The 12,375-nt window shown below is 48.9% G+C and overlaps 1 protein-coding gene across 1 annotated transcript in view; it reads right to left on the reverse strand.

Moving 5' to 3' along the window:
• Nucleotides 1–12,375, reverse strand: part of MYO5B (myosin VB) — a 340,872-nt gene that overhangs the window by 36,625 nt on the left and 291,872 nt on the right. Inside the window, exons 23-26 of the mRNA XM_057699421.1 lie at nucleotides 7,300–7,384; nucleotides 6,094–6,242; nucleotides 4,744–4,863; nucleotides 2,820–2,960 (exon numbers count right to left, since the gene is read on the reverse strand). Of these exons, the coding sequence (XP_057555404.1) occupies nucleotides 2,820–2,960; nucleotides 4,744–4,863; nucleotides 6,094–6,242; nucleotides 7,300–7,384 (495 nt within the window). The remainder of the gene's footprint in view (nucleotides 1–2,819; nucleotides 2,961–4,743; nucleotides 4,864–6,093; nucleotides 6,243–7,299; nucleotides 7,385–12,375) is intronic.

Below are 12,375 nucleotides of genomic sequence, written 5' to 3' on the forward strand. Positions count from 1 at the left end.
GTTTTCCCAACTAAGTCACTCTTAGCACCTTGTGGAGAAGCCTGCTTCCTTCACGTCACTCTATGATAGGCAGCGTGACAGCTGGCCCACTACGGAGCACCATAACTGCCGTCTGACATGGCAGCTCCATGGCTGGGGGGCTGTGGATGGCGACAACGGGAATGCTAGCCCGTTAGGACTCAGCTGCGCCAGTGACTCCTATAATTGTTTGGCAGCTACTGGACTTGACTTGTCCAATGAGGAGGGGTAGATACACCTTCATAAATGGTTAACTGTTTGGGGTGATTTCACGTAGTGGATGATAGTCCCTGAATAAGACGGGGTTTTGGAGCTAAAACCTGACAGTGCTTAATTAGATTATCCACAGTGCTACTAACCTGAAGTCCAGCTGTGGATGGATTCGGTGTGCCCCAGGCTTGGAGACTGGGGCTGATCTGAGCCCCGCCCTGCAGCCCCTTCCAGGTCAAGGACTTCTAGCAACCTGGGAAACAGCTCTCCAGGGTACCAGCCTCTGCTTCGTCTCCCACCATCCCCAGTGGTAGGGGATGTGACGGCTCAGGTCAGCTTGTAACCCGCTGGCCTGGGAGAGGCCTGCAGTTGTGTTCTATGCAGCATGGGTTTACCACATGACCATGGATTATTTTGAGTTCATTAGGTTCTTGGAAAATGGAGATCATCTATCCAAATCTGAGGAGCTGTATTAAGGTGGACTGGCAGTTATGTTTCTAAGTGGACAGCTCACTGGAATCCCCTGGTAGCCATGGTGACTTTGCCAGGCTTGAGGAAAGGGAGCCAGATGGATGGGAAGTCAAATACACTGACTGGCTGTGCCAGACGCCCCACCTCATGGTGGGCTCAGTCACTCCTGCACTGAGAGACTCCCTCCAGACCTCCCTGTCATTCCTCATCCAGCCTGGCCTCTCTCTATAGCCAAGACCTGGGCCATGTGGCTCCAGAATAGAGACCCAGGTGGTTCAGAATTCCTCTTGGGACCAAGGGCAGATCCAAGAACATGATCTCTGAAAGCTCGGTTTCAGGGTTTCTGCACAGGATTCCACGCTCTCCTCTGCCCCATTTCTGCCTTTCTTACGGAACTCTGGCAGAAACAAGGTCATTCTTCTCAAACAGAGATCCTCAATGCACGTTACAAGGCTGAGTCAAGCCTGCGGTTCTAACTCTTGCTCAGTGATTATTTTTTTTATCTGGTATCAAGACAAGCAGAAGTCCTAAAGCCAAGATTCCAAAATTATTTGGCATTTCTGCAGTGGGGACCCTTTAGAGCGAGTCTTCAGGGGCAGCGGGCGGCCAGGAGCTGTCACGTCAGGCGTGGTCTGATGTCTGTGCAGCTTTTCATCTGTTTGATTTGAGCTCGCCTGTCAGGGTGGCTTCTCTTCTAATTGAATGAGTCATTTATAAACCTAATCCCTTCATGCTCCATTCTGAATCTAATCCACCTGAGAGGTTTAAATCCGTTGGCCAAGATTTACCTCCCCACTTATTGCTCAGGAAAAAACCCAAGAATTTACCAGTAATACAGATCAGCACTGCATCACATCTGATTGGAAAGGGAAGTCGGGTACTACAAAAGGGGACAGTGTGTAGGGGTGGGATGGGGGCAAGGGCTGAGGATGCGGAGAGGGGGCCGAACCCCACAATGGGCAATGTGGGCCTGAGAACAGACCCAAGGCCTCTTACAAACCCACTACGAGGTCAGCTAATGACGTGCTCTATGTCCGAAATGGCCTCGTATCTCATTAGAAGTGGTCCTCACAGCGCGTGGCTCTTCTCTCCGTATCACTGCTGATGGCAGTGGGGTCTCTCTACTCCTACAGCACCAACCTGTCTGTACTCCACCTGGCATTTATTTGAACGCTATCAATATTATTTTTTATTTTTCACTTGGGTTACGTCTGGTCCTCCTGAACGAGATTACACAGTCCTAGCCAATCTGGGGATTTCTCTTCTGTTTGTATCCCACGCCACCGCCCCCCGCTGCCCCAATCTGATAAACACTTCGAACACCTACTATGAGCCCGGCACCAGCACAGTGCTGAGTGCAGAGTAGGTGCCCAGTGGGTCCTTGGGATGGAGAGATACATCTGGGGACACTACGCTACGGTTTTAAACAATATCTTTTCAAGACCCCAGATACTGATGATAATCTCAACTGAGGCGAGGGTGCAGTCCTGGTTGACTGCAGACTTGGTGTGCTCCTGACCCAAAGGGGCTAAACTCAAGTCCACACCAGATTCCCGGTACAAATAGGCATCGATTTTCTCTATGATCTGACTTTTGCCTATACAGTCAACCCTTGGACAACATGGGTTTGAACTGCACAGGTCCACTTATTCGTACATTTTTTCCAATAATAAATATTACAGCACTACACAATCTGTGACTGGTTGAATCCTCAGATGCAGAACCAGGGCCGACTATAAGTCACAGATGAATTTCAACTGTGCAGAGGGTTGGGCAGCCCTAACCCGAGTTGTTCAAGGGTCGACTATATTTATGTTCTAATTACACCTAGTTCTCTTTGCAAGTGGGTGATAATGACACAGGCTCTCTGCTGGCTTCACCACTGGAAATTCTTTGCCCGGGGACATTGGGAAAGCAGACTCCTGTCTGACTGGGGTGATGCGGGCACTTGCAGAGAAGACACCACCAAGACCAGATGAAGCTCTTCCCTGAAGCCCGGCCCCAGCATGACCCCGTGTGTTTGCACCCGGCCCCGTGAGCCCTGGCAGGAGTGAGCTGGGTCACTCTGACGCCAGCACCCCCAGGGCGTGGCTCTGCGGGTTCACAGCCCCTTCACGCACCGGGATTTTCTTGCCATCCTGCTGTTCCCTCTTCTCCAGTTGCACCTGCAGCTTCTTCCTCTCCTGCTCAAGCTCCCGCACCCTCTTCTGCAGCTTCAGGAAGACTGTCATGTCCATGGCTGCCTTCTCCAGGCCGATTTCCTTCCGAGGAAGACAGGGAGCAGGAATAGGAGGTTTTAATAGCACAGTTGCCTTAGGGAACACACGGCACCCTCAGTGTCAGCTGTCTGTCCTCCCTCTCCCTCCCAAACATCAATCTACGCCTCTGAGACAAAGCCAATGCCAACCATCATTCTCATATTAAATTTTCTGTCTAGATAACATCTGTGTCTCAGCCACTCATATTCCTCCTGTGTGAGCCACTTAAGATGACCGATCATATACTCTAGGAACAAATGGATAAAGACACAACGGAAGTTAAAAGAGCGTTTCTGGAAAATGGTCTCACACCGAGAAATTGTAAAACTCAGGATATAACACTTCCTGATGAAGGATCAGTGTGGTTACTAATCACTGTAAATGTGCAGTTGAACACCACTTGATTGAACCTTGAAATAAAACCAACGCCTGTCCCACCATTTATCCAACAGATCGTGCAGCATCGATTTCCCGGGAGATTTATTCTTTCAGATTCATGGCTGGGTTTGTCCTCCAGGGCCTGTCACGTGTGGGTGGGTGTGGACAAACACATGTATCTGCACGAGCACATCCATGTGGATTTTAAAAGTACATGCATGTACATATGGGACAACATCATTTGGTTGAGCCAGCACTTAATGAGTGCCTTGTGCTTAGCCCAGTGCTGACTCGGCTCACTGCTCTGGCCAGTCCCAAGAACCAGCCTCAGCTTCCTCGAAGAACATAAATCCCCTGATGGAAGTGCTTATGTATGCACATAAAGTCACATATACGAACACCTGGGTGGTGTGTCTGGAGTTCAGGCTGACCAAAGCCTCAGGGATGCAGACTTAGGAGATTGCAAAGCAAAACCAGGGGCCTTAAGCCAGCATTTATTAAATGCTCACTAAGTGCATATAGCAGGCAGCAAACCACACCGAACTGTGCAGCAGACAGACCTTCACCTGGAGGATCTCCTTTTCTATCCTTCCACCCTTTATTCCATCACTCGCCATCTCGCACCATCCTTCACTTCCCTTTACAGCACTTAATGGTACCTGCAATTATATTACAACCTTCTTCCAACAACTGATTAGTGTCTAACTCTCCATCAGACAGGCTCCACGAGGGCAGGGATCCTCTCTGGCTCAGTCACCACTGTTTCTCCAGCCCTCACCAGCAGTGCTGGCACAAGGACGTGCTCAAAGCACAATTGTTTTTATAACCGTCTCTCTTCCACATCTATCTTCACGTGCTTCATAAGGTTTTACGTACTTGTGATCTTCTGCTTTTCAAATGCTGGAGGGAAAATCGTGTGTCTATGTACCTTTGATAAAATTACACACAGACTATAAAGACCACTGCATGACTCTAAGAGACTATTACTGACAAAGATACAGTCGTTTAGCAAATATCTGTTGTTTCAAATATTTGTTGCTGTCCTCTGTATTTTATCCAGCTTCTAAGTCAGGAGGGAAAATTTTCTTGTGTACCCATTGATATTACTATATGTGCTGTGATACTAAATGCGGATGATAAATTATATCACTTTTAACAACTTAGCTGCTCCAGCCATTTCACCTCTCTGCAATAGGTCCTTAGTTGTGCAAGAGGAATCGGGGATCTTCCTTTATGGAGAGTAGGAACAATAATATATTGCCTTGCACAGTAAATATTAACTCCAGAGAACCGTCTACAAGTCCACCACAGTCCAAGTGACCCTGCTGTCAGGCATGAACCCTGGGCACTGTGGTCACCAGCCCTCCCCCTGGAACACAGACAGCAGCCAGGAGCCTGCCTTACTCACCTCCACCTGCTGGAGGGCATCCTCTGTGTCTCCGACCTCAGATGTGGAGATGGAGGGATAATTAGAGTCAGATTCTAAGCTACTTTGGTTTGACGGGTTCCGCCTGTGGCCTGGGGTTTGCTGTTTAGGGAGAAAAATGTGAAAATTCGTAATGAACTAATTTTTTTTTTTGGGCACACGGGCTTAGTTGCTCCGCGGCATGTGGGATCTTCCCGGAGCTGGGATCGAACCCGTGACCTCTGCATTGGCAGGAGGATTCTTAACCACTGCGCCACCTAGGAAGCCCTGAACTAATGTTAATAAGAACTATTATTTTTCAAATAACAGTAGACCCTAGAGTTGGACTTTCACCTCATTTGTCAGCAAGAATAAGAACCACTGTTTCCTGAAATGATGGCTAAATAGAGCTATTCCCACAAGAAATTTCACTTACAATTCTTACATCCATCAAGCTAAGCAACAAAATGACACTTGGAAGAGAACACAGCTTCTCAGCAGGACTGCGTTCCCTCTAAATGAAATGCAAATCCCTAACACTTGGGCTGATTTCTCTGAAAGTCCTGGGGAAACAACCCTTAAACCCCAATCGCCCTGAAGTGCACAGATAGTCCTGTCATTGGCCTCCCTCTTGAAGAGAACGCTGCACACCGGCCCCTCAGGCCCCTGCTTCAACCTGCACTCCACCGATTCTGTTTTTGCAAACAGTAAGCATATTAGAAATAGAGCTTACCATTTATACTGTTCATTTAAAAATAACTTTTTCCCCCTTGCATCTGACTTGGCTTCGAGAGTAAAAACTGATCTTGGTAGGAAAATTTTAGAATTCTATATATGTTCTTATTCAGCTCCTCTTCCTGGTTTCTATGCAATTAACTTATTCGATCTTGTTTGAATACGCATTTCTGTGCGGAACAGTTGCATGGGATAAAAAAGAATGACAAATCTTGAGACATGAAAACGTTGCTATGTATCTGCATTGCATCGAGGATTAGGAGAAACTGCCCGCAGCACGCACTCCCTACACCATTCCTGTTTCCACACAGGGGTTTTCCCAGAACATGAAACAAGAAAGACAGTATATTCATGTGGGTGGAATTTTCCTTCAAATCCTAACCAAGATCTTCATAAGACCCCAAAGTTGGGAGAAGCTGCCCTTGGGAAGGACTCACCCCCCAGCTACTTGCTTGTGTGAGAACTACCCGCGGGAGGGGTGAGAACAGACGCGAGAGGCGAGGCTACGCGGCACCGATCGCCGAGCATCGCTGTGCCGGACAGCAGGGCAGGGGCGGTGGTGGCATGAGAACAAGGGCTGCAAAGCCGGTGGGCGGGTGGCAGAACCACCCTCCTTGCCTTTATGATGGTCATCTCGTCCCGAAGGTTGTCATATCTCTGCTCCAGCCGGGAATACTCCTTCACGAGGTTCTGGTACCGGGAGCGCTCCTCCTCCAGCTCCTTCTGCATCAGCAGGTTTTCCTTGCCGGAGTTCTGGGCAAATTCATCTGGAAGGCAAGCATGGGAAGCTGAGGTTTTGCCTGGCATGACACGACAACTCCCTCAGCTAACAGGCCAGACTCTCCTGTGACAACTGTCACAGCAGCTGCTGGCAGCACTGCTGGAAGAACCCCGGTTTTATTCCAGAGTTTCTTCCCTATTCCTGGTCTTTCAGGTTTCTGTGCAGCGAGATTAGAGGAGATGCGAGGAGATAAGGCTGCAGGCTAGGTTGGGGGGTGGGGAGGCATAACACGGATGGGCTTTTCTCCCACCAAAACTGATGATTCATATCAGTGGAAAGAAACAATTTTTAAAGGGAAATTTAAAACTGTTAAAGTTTTCAACAAGACTATGCTGAGTAAGTTTGTTCTCAGGTGGTTCAGTCCTCTCATGGTGCAGGGAAGGGACGGATCTGCTTAAGGCCTTACTGACTCAGATGAGAAGCGAGGTCTGTAGTTTCTGCTCCTCTTTGGTCAAGCAGCACATGGGAGCTGATAGCAGCTCAGGGTCATGGGTGCTTAAGAGAGGTGACCTAGGATCTGGCCCATGACCCCCTCTTCAGCAAACATTAACAGATGACCCACTGGGTAGAAGAAACCACAATAGGTACTATGGATACTAAAGATAGATTTAAAAATAGCAATAATGACAGTTCCTAAGTGCTCACTACATGTCAAGCGCCATCCTAAGCATCACGTTCTGAAGTACCTTGATGTCCGTTTTGCAGATGAAGAAACTGAGGGCTACAGTCATTAAGGGACTGGCTCAAGGCCACGCAGTAGCATACTGTGTAGTCAATTCTTTGAGTGGAAGGTCTCACTGACTCCAAATCGCATGCATTATATTGTCTATTATGTGTGTGTCTTGCTGCGTTATACCTCCTGAAACCAAATGGCCGGCAGCAGGATCTTAAAGATCACCCTTCTTTTTCATCTCTCTCCTGTTCAAGCCTTTCCCCACTGCAGCATGCTGACTAACTGCATGCTTGGTAGAAATCTCTGGGGAAAATCAGTGTGGAAAAGAACTTAAAATTCAAAATGGAAAGTCCCGCACTTTGGTACCTACCTTTAGATTGGCACAGGATCTGGTTGTTAAGCTGTTCCTTCTCATCTTTCAAGAGTGCATTTTCTTGCTCCAGGTCTGCAACTCGCTGAGAGAGAGCAGCGGGGAAAATATTTGCCTGTGAAGCTGGGTCGAGGAAAGGCTCCTTTTGTGAAGTTTGAACTTCAGCTGGTTATGTTTAAATGCTCTTTTTATTAAAGAAAATTGAATCAACCAAAGCTGCTTTCATTTGGAGATTAAAATTGTACACCGAAAGAAAAACAAGACAGACAAGTTCACCACTGTTTATGGTTTTCCAATGCCCACAAAAACTTCATGAAAAGTCTACGCCAAGCTCATACGCTGTGTTCAGGATCTTACAATGATAACTGACCTTCCGGCATTTAGTTTCATGTCTTGGTAAATTTTGAGCTCTCAAATTTGAGTCTCAGGAAAGCCTGAAGCTCACGATGAAGAACTATCCCTGGTCTTCACCCGCCCCTGCCTATGTCTCACTGGACCAGCACAGCCCAGGTGCTGAGGGAGGGAAGGAACCTTGCTACTGACTTTCAACTACGGTATGTGAACTATATTCAATGAAGTTGCTATTTTACTAAGCACAGGACCCTGTGCTAGGTGTGGCAAAAGACAAAATGATGAGCATAAGTGACCTCGTCCCTTTGGTTCAAGAACTCGGGTCTGGCTCTCTTTGGTACATTTTATGACCTACCGGGGAGATGATTCTTCCCAACCTGTGGAGGAAGAGGCTCAAAATGCCATCCTCAGTACAATAACAGAACATGTGATAACCGCCTGTGCAAAGTAGCTGAGACTAGATGGTGACCTACTAGAATTGCTATCTAGGAGACTGCAGCACAGAACCTGAGGAAGAGACGATCACACAGATCCTGGAGGACCCACCTCCACTCCCCTCAAACTCTGCTAGACCCCCTGGCAGTGAAAGCAGGAAATGAGGCCCCAGGGATGCCAGGTAAAGGGCAGAAGCCTGGGCAAGGTTTGAATTCCAACTCGTTATGTTTCAATGCCATCTTCCCTTCCTCCTGGCTTTAAAGGTAAGTTTAAGGCACCAAGAGATGAGTTAAAAGAACGGCTCCCCCCACCCTCAGCATCACGTAGAAACGGTCAGGAGAGAACTTCAACAAGGCTGGAGTCCAGGAGCGAGGTCTGTGGTTCTCCCCTTAGGAAGTCTGAAGGCAGTGACTCCCACTTAGGTGCCTCGGCCCCTCTGGGAAGCTGTGGACAGTCTGCAGGTGGCGTGCTCTCTAAGGCTCCTTACAGGGAAGAGCAGATACATGGTACCGGGAGAGACTTGTGAAAGCTCCAAGCCATTTGTTAACCCTCCCTTAACAAGATCCAACTCCTTCAAACTTCAAGGAGCTTTCAATTTCCTTCAAAATGTGGCTCAAAACTACCTTCCAGGACACTGTCCCATCCTGGCGACAGGACACTGCAGCTCCTTTCCAACCTCAGTTCAGAGGGACTCAATTTCCCTTGTAAGCCCATCTGTGGATGCACTGCTGAGAGCTACAGGAATGAGGCTCTGACTAGTGAGTGCAACCCTGACACTACTTTAGGTCGCGAGCCACTGGCCTTATGTCACTATATTCAGCAGACCCCTTCCCGCCAGATTATTACCCCCTTCACGGTGAGGGACTCTTTCTATGGAGAGTCAGACAGAGGACGGTGTTCTGCCTCCCCACAGGATATCAAAGGACGTAAAGCCGGTAAATATGTATACATTCATGTAACTAATTATACCAAATTATCTTCATCGACAATTTAGTTTTTATTATAATGAACACAACTGATGTTTTGTGTCTACAGAGAGTAAACCTGACTTGGTGGTGAGGGCAAAGTATAAAAGAAAAAGCAACGAGAGCGATGCTGTTTTACCATCAAAGGCTTCCACTCGCCAAGCCTAGTTCTGGCCCCGGAGGTGACACAGGGCAAGGCTGTCACTCATCCATCAGATACTTCCTGATGTGCTTCTCTGTCCTTGGAGCCTCACCCGGGGCTGGGGGATGCCAAGTGAACAAGACTCAAGGTAGCTGCCCACAGAAAGGGCCCAGCCGAGCAGAGGTGAGGAACAGGTGCATAACAGTGAGAAAACAGGCAAGGGCCATAGTGGGTTTCTATAAGGCAGGGTTTCTCAGCCGTGGTGCTACTGACATTTTGGGCTGGATAATTCTTTGTTGGGAGTCGGGGAGCCGTCCTGTTCACGGCCAGGTGTTCAGCAGCATCCCTGACCTCTACCCACTAGACGCCAGTAACTCTGCTCCCCAACCCAGGTGTGACAATGCAAGTGTCTCCAGACGTTGCCAAATATCCCCGGGGGGCAGCATCGCCCCTTGTTGAGAACCACCACCAAAAAGTGAGGTAGAAGGAGAGGGAGGTAACCAGGAACAGCGCTGACAGACAGGGGGAGTGGGTCGTCTGGATCAGGCCTGGACCTCGGCTTTCACAGGCAGCCGGGGCGAGGGGCCGTCCAGGCAGGAGAACAGCTGGTGCAAAGGTGTGGAAGGCCTGGCCTGGGAATGTGAACAGTTCTATGTGGTGGTGGGGACACACAGTTCAGGCAGGGGGCTGAGGAAAGATGAGGCTGGGTGGGTCAGATGGTGAATGACCTTTGCTCTGTCCTTGGGATAAACTCTGAACTCCCCACACGCCCCTCAAGAGGCCCTGAGCAGGCCCAGCTGCTGCACACCCTCTGTGGCTGCCCCAGAAGCTCCCTGTTCCTCCTGCCACGCTCGCTCTTCCCCACTCTTCACTGGTTAACTTCTTCTCAAGCTCTAGTCCTCTACCGCCACTCCTCCAGGAAGCCTTCCTACCCTGCAGGTGTGGGTGGGGGCTGTGCTTGCTGTTCGGCTCTTCCAGGGCCCGCACGTCTCTGCCCCCTGGCAGATGCTTGTCTTCCCCACCCGCCTGCTCAGCTTGGCCCAGAGGCCTCAGCAGGACCCTGGGGCCACGTTCCAGGCTGTCACATCATCAGTACCTGGCCCACCGCCGCCACCTAACATCTGCTGAATGAATGAAGAGCCCTGCAGATCCAGTTAAGGAGCCTAAGCTTTCCTCATGCAAAAATCAGGACTCCTTTAAAGGTTTTGTTTTTTTCTGTGTGTGTGTGTTTTTTTAAAATGTGTTTACAGTTGACTAAAACATCTAGAATACATGAGCTTGTTTAGTCAAATAATTCAATTCAGGCGGCATATACACTACAGGAAAAAAACACTCTTCAAATTCATCTAATTTGCTGTTATTGGACACAGTTCACACCCAATACCCTCATGGGCACCTTTAAATTAGCTCAGCAAATAATCAAAATAGCTTTGCCTTTTCTAGGTGTACAAGTAAAGTCAAACTAAAAACAACCAACAGAAGAAAACACGTGGTGTGAACCTCTACAAAATAAAGCCCAGGCTGTGGCCGGAGTGAAGCTCCACCTGGTACCACGGTCAGGACGGCAGGACTCCAGTCACCCTCAGAGAAGCAAAGCTGCAACCTCTGAACCAGTGGACCCGGGGGTGGGGGTGGGGGGTGGTGGTGGCTGTTCAGATCAGACTTCAGAGTAACCAGACTTGCCATGGAACTAGGGCTTCGATTCCCCTAAACCACCCTCTGAATACGCGGGCAGCTCACACAGCAGGTGGTCACCTGAGATGGCTTCCAAGATCCCTCACCGTGCTCATCACCGTCCTCTGAACATCCTACAGGCAAAAAACGTCCCTCTCGAGTGGAACGTGTCATCTCTCAAGTAGAGGGTGCATGCCATCGCCACCAGGTTGGACCTGAAACCTCCAACCATCTGAATGCAGATGAAGATTGCGAAGCTTCACCGCAACCACCTAGGATCTACAACCTCAGCCAAGACTCCAGCTGGCAGGGCAGCCACGGTCACGAGCGTGTACCCACTAAAATCTTCTGTTGTGTGTGAGCCTCATTTCTTTCCTCCATCTCCCTCCAAGGCTTTGATTCCAGAAGGCAGGCCTTTGATGAATTCAGCTTTGTTATTTGAAGCCATTCATCAAAGTGGCACTGGGGAGCTTTGCTTTTCTTCCTGCCTGGGCAGTTCTGGAAGTGGGCCCGCAGCAGGAGGCATGGGCCCCATCTCAGCTCCACATCCCAGGGGGGCAGAGAGTGCTTCCCCAATTACACTTCTCCAGGCACTGGCCACCCCCAGTCTCCCCAGCCAGCTATCATATGGAGAGTTTACTGGCAGACGTGGCGGGTGACAAACTTCTGCAGCCAAATGGCCTTCCTTTTGTTGTCAGGGATGCAGGCTGCCGTGAGAGACACTTAACAACACAGAACCAGGCAGGTGTGTTCCCCTCAGCATGATAAATAACACCCTCGCCAGGTTTGGGGACTCATTAAACATCATTCAGCAGCCCTGTTTTTTTGGTGGAGAGGTTTTTTTAACTCTTGCAAGGCAATATTACTGGGAGTGTTTCTTACCTCGAAAAGGTACAGACATGTACCTTTGGGACAGATCATGAGAACCAACAGTGGTGTAAGTGCTGCTACTATCAGGCTAGTTTAGTCCCTGGTAAGTTAAATGAAACAAATGCCTCAGCTCAGTAACTGCCTTTACTAGTTACAATGTTTGGGAATACAAATACAGCGCTGGGCTTTTGGTTTGGTTTTGTCTTGACTTATTTTTTCAAGTTGGGTATTTGCACTGTAAAAAGAGCCAACTGCAAGTTTTCTAGTAGAAAACCATGAGACAAATGGATTGGATGATGCTCTTGTGCCCCTGGGAAGTCCTGTGTCCCCTGTTCTCCCTGCTGTGCACCTACCATCTCATCGAAAGGTGTAGGCATGGCCTGTTACAGGGACAACACTTCTAATTCTGCAAAGTTCTGGGAAGGTTACAGACCTATTCACTGAAAGAAGGTAAATAAGCATGAATACTCTACGTGAATGGATAGATATTTAGTCAATGAGAAATGGGCCGGAGCAGAGGAGAGCACGAAGAGGAAGAATAGACGGCACACAGGGCACTGAGCAGAAACAGTGTGAACTCACCTGGGACTTGTGGCTGTGATGGGCACTACACAAGTCAGAGAAAGGAAGCCAAGGGCA

The sequence above is a fragment of the Hippopotamus amphibius genome, chromosome 11, assembly GCF_030028045.1.
Source record: "Hippopotamus amphibius kiboko isolate mHipAmp2 chromosome 11, mHipAmp2.hap2, whole genome shotgun sequence".
Classification (NCBI taxonomy): domain Eukaryota; kingdom Metazoa; phylum Chordata; class Mammalia; order Artiodactyla; family Hippopotamidae; genus Hippopotamus; species Hippopotamus amphibius.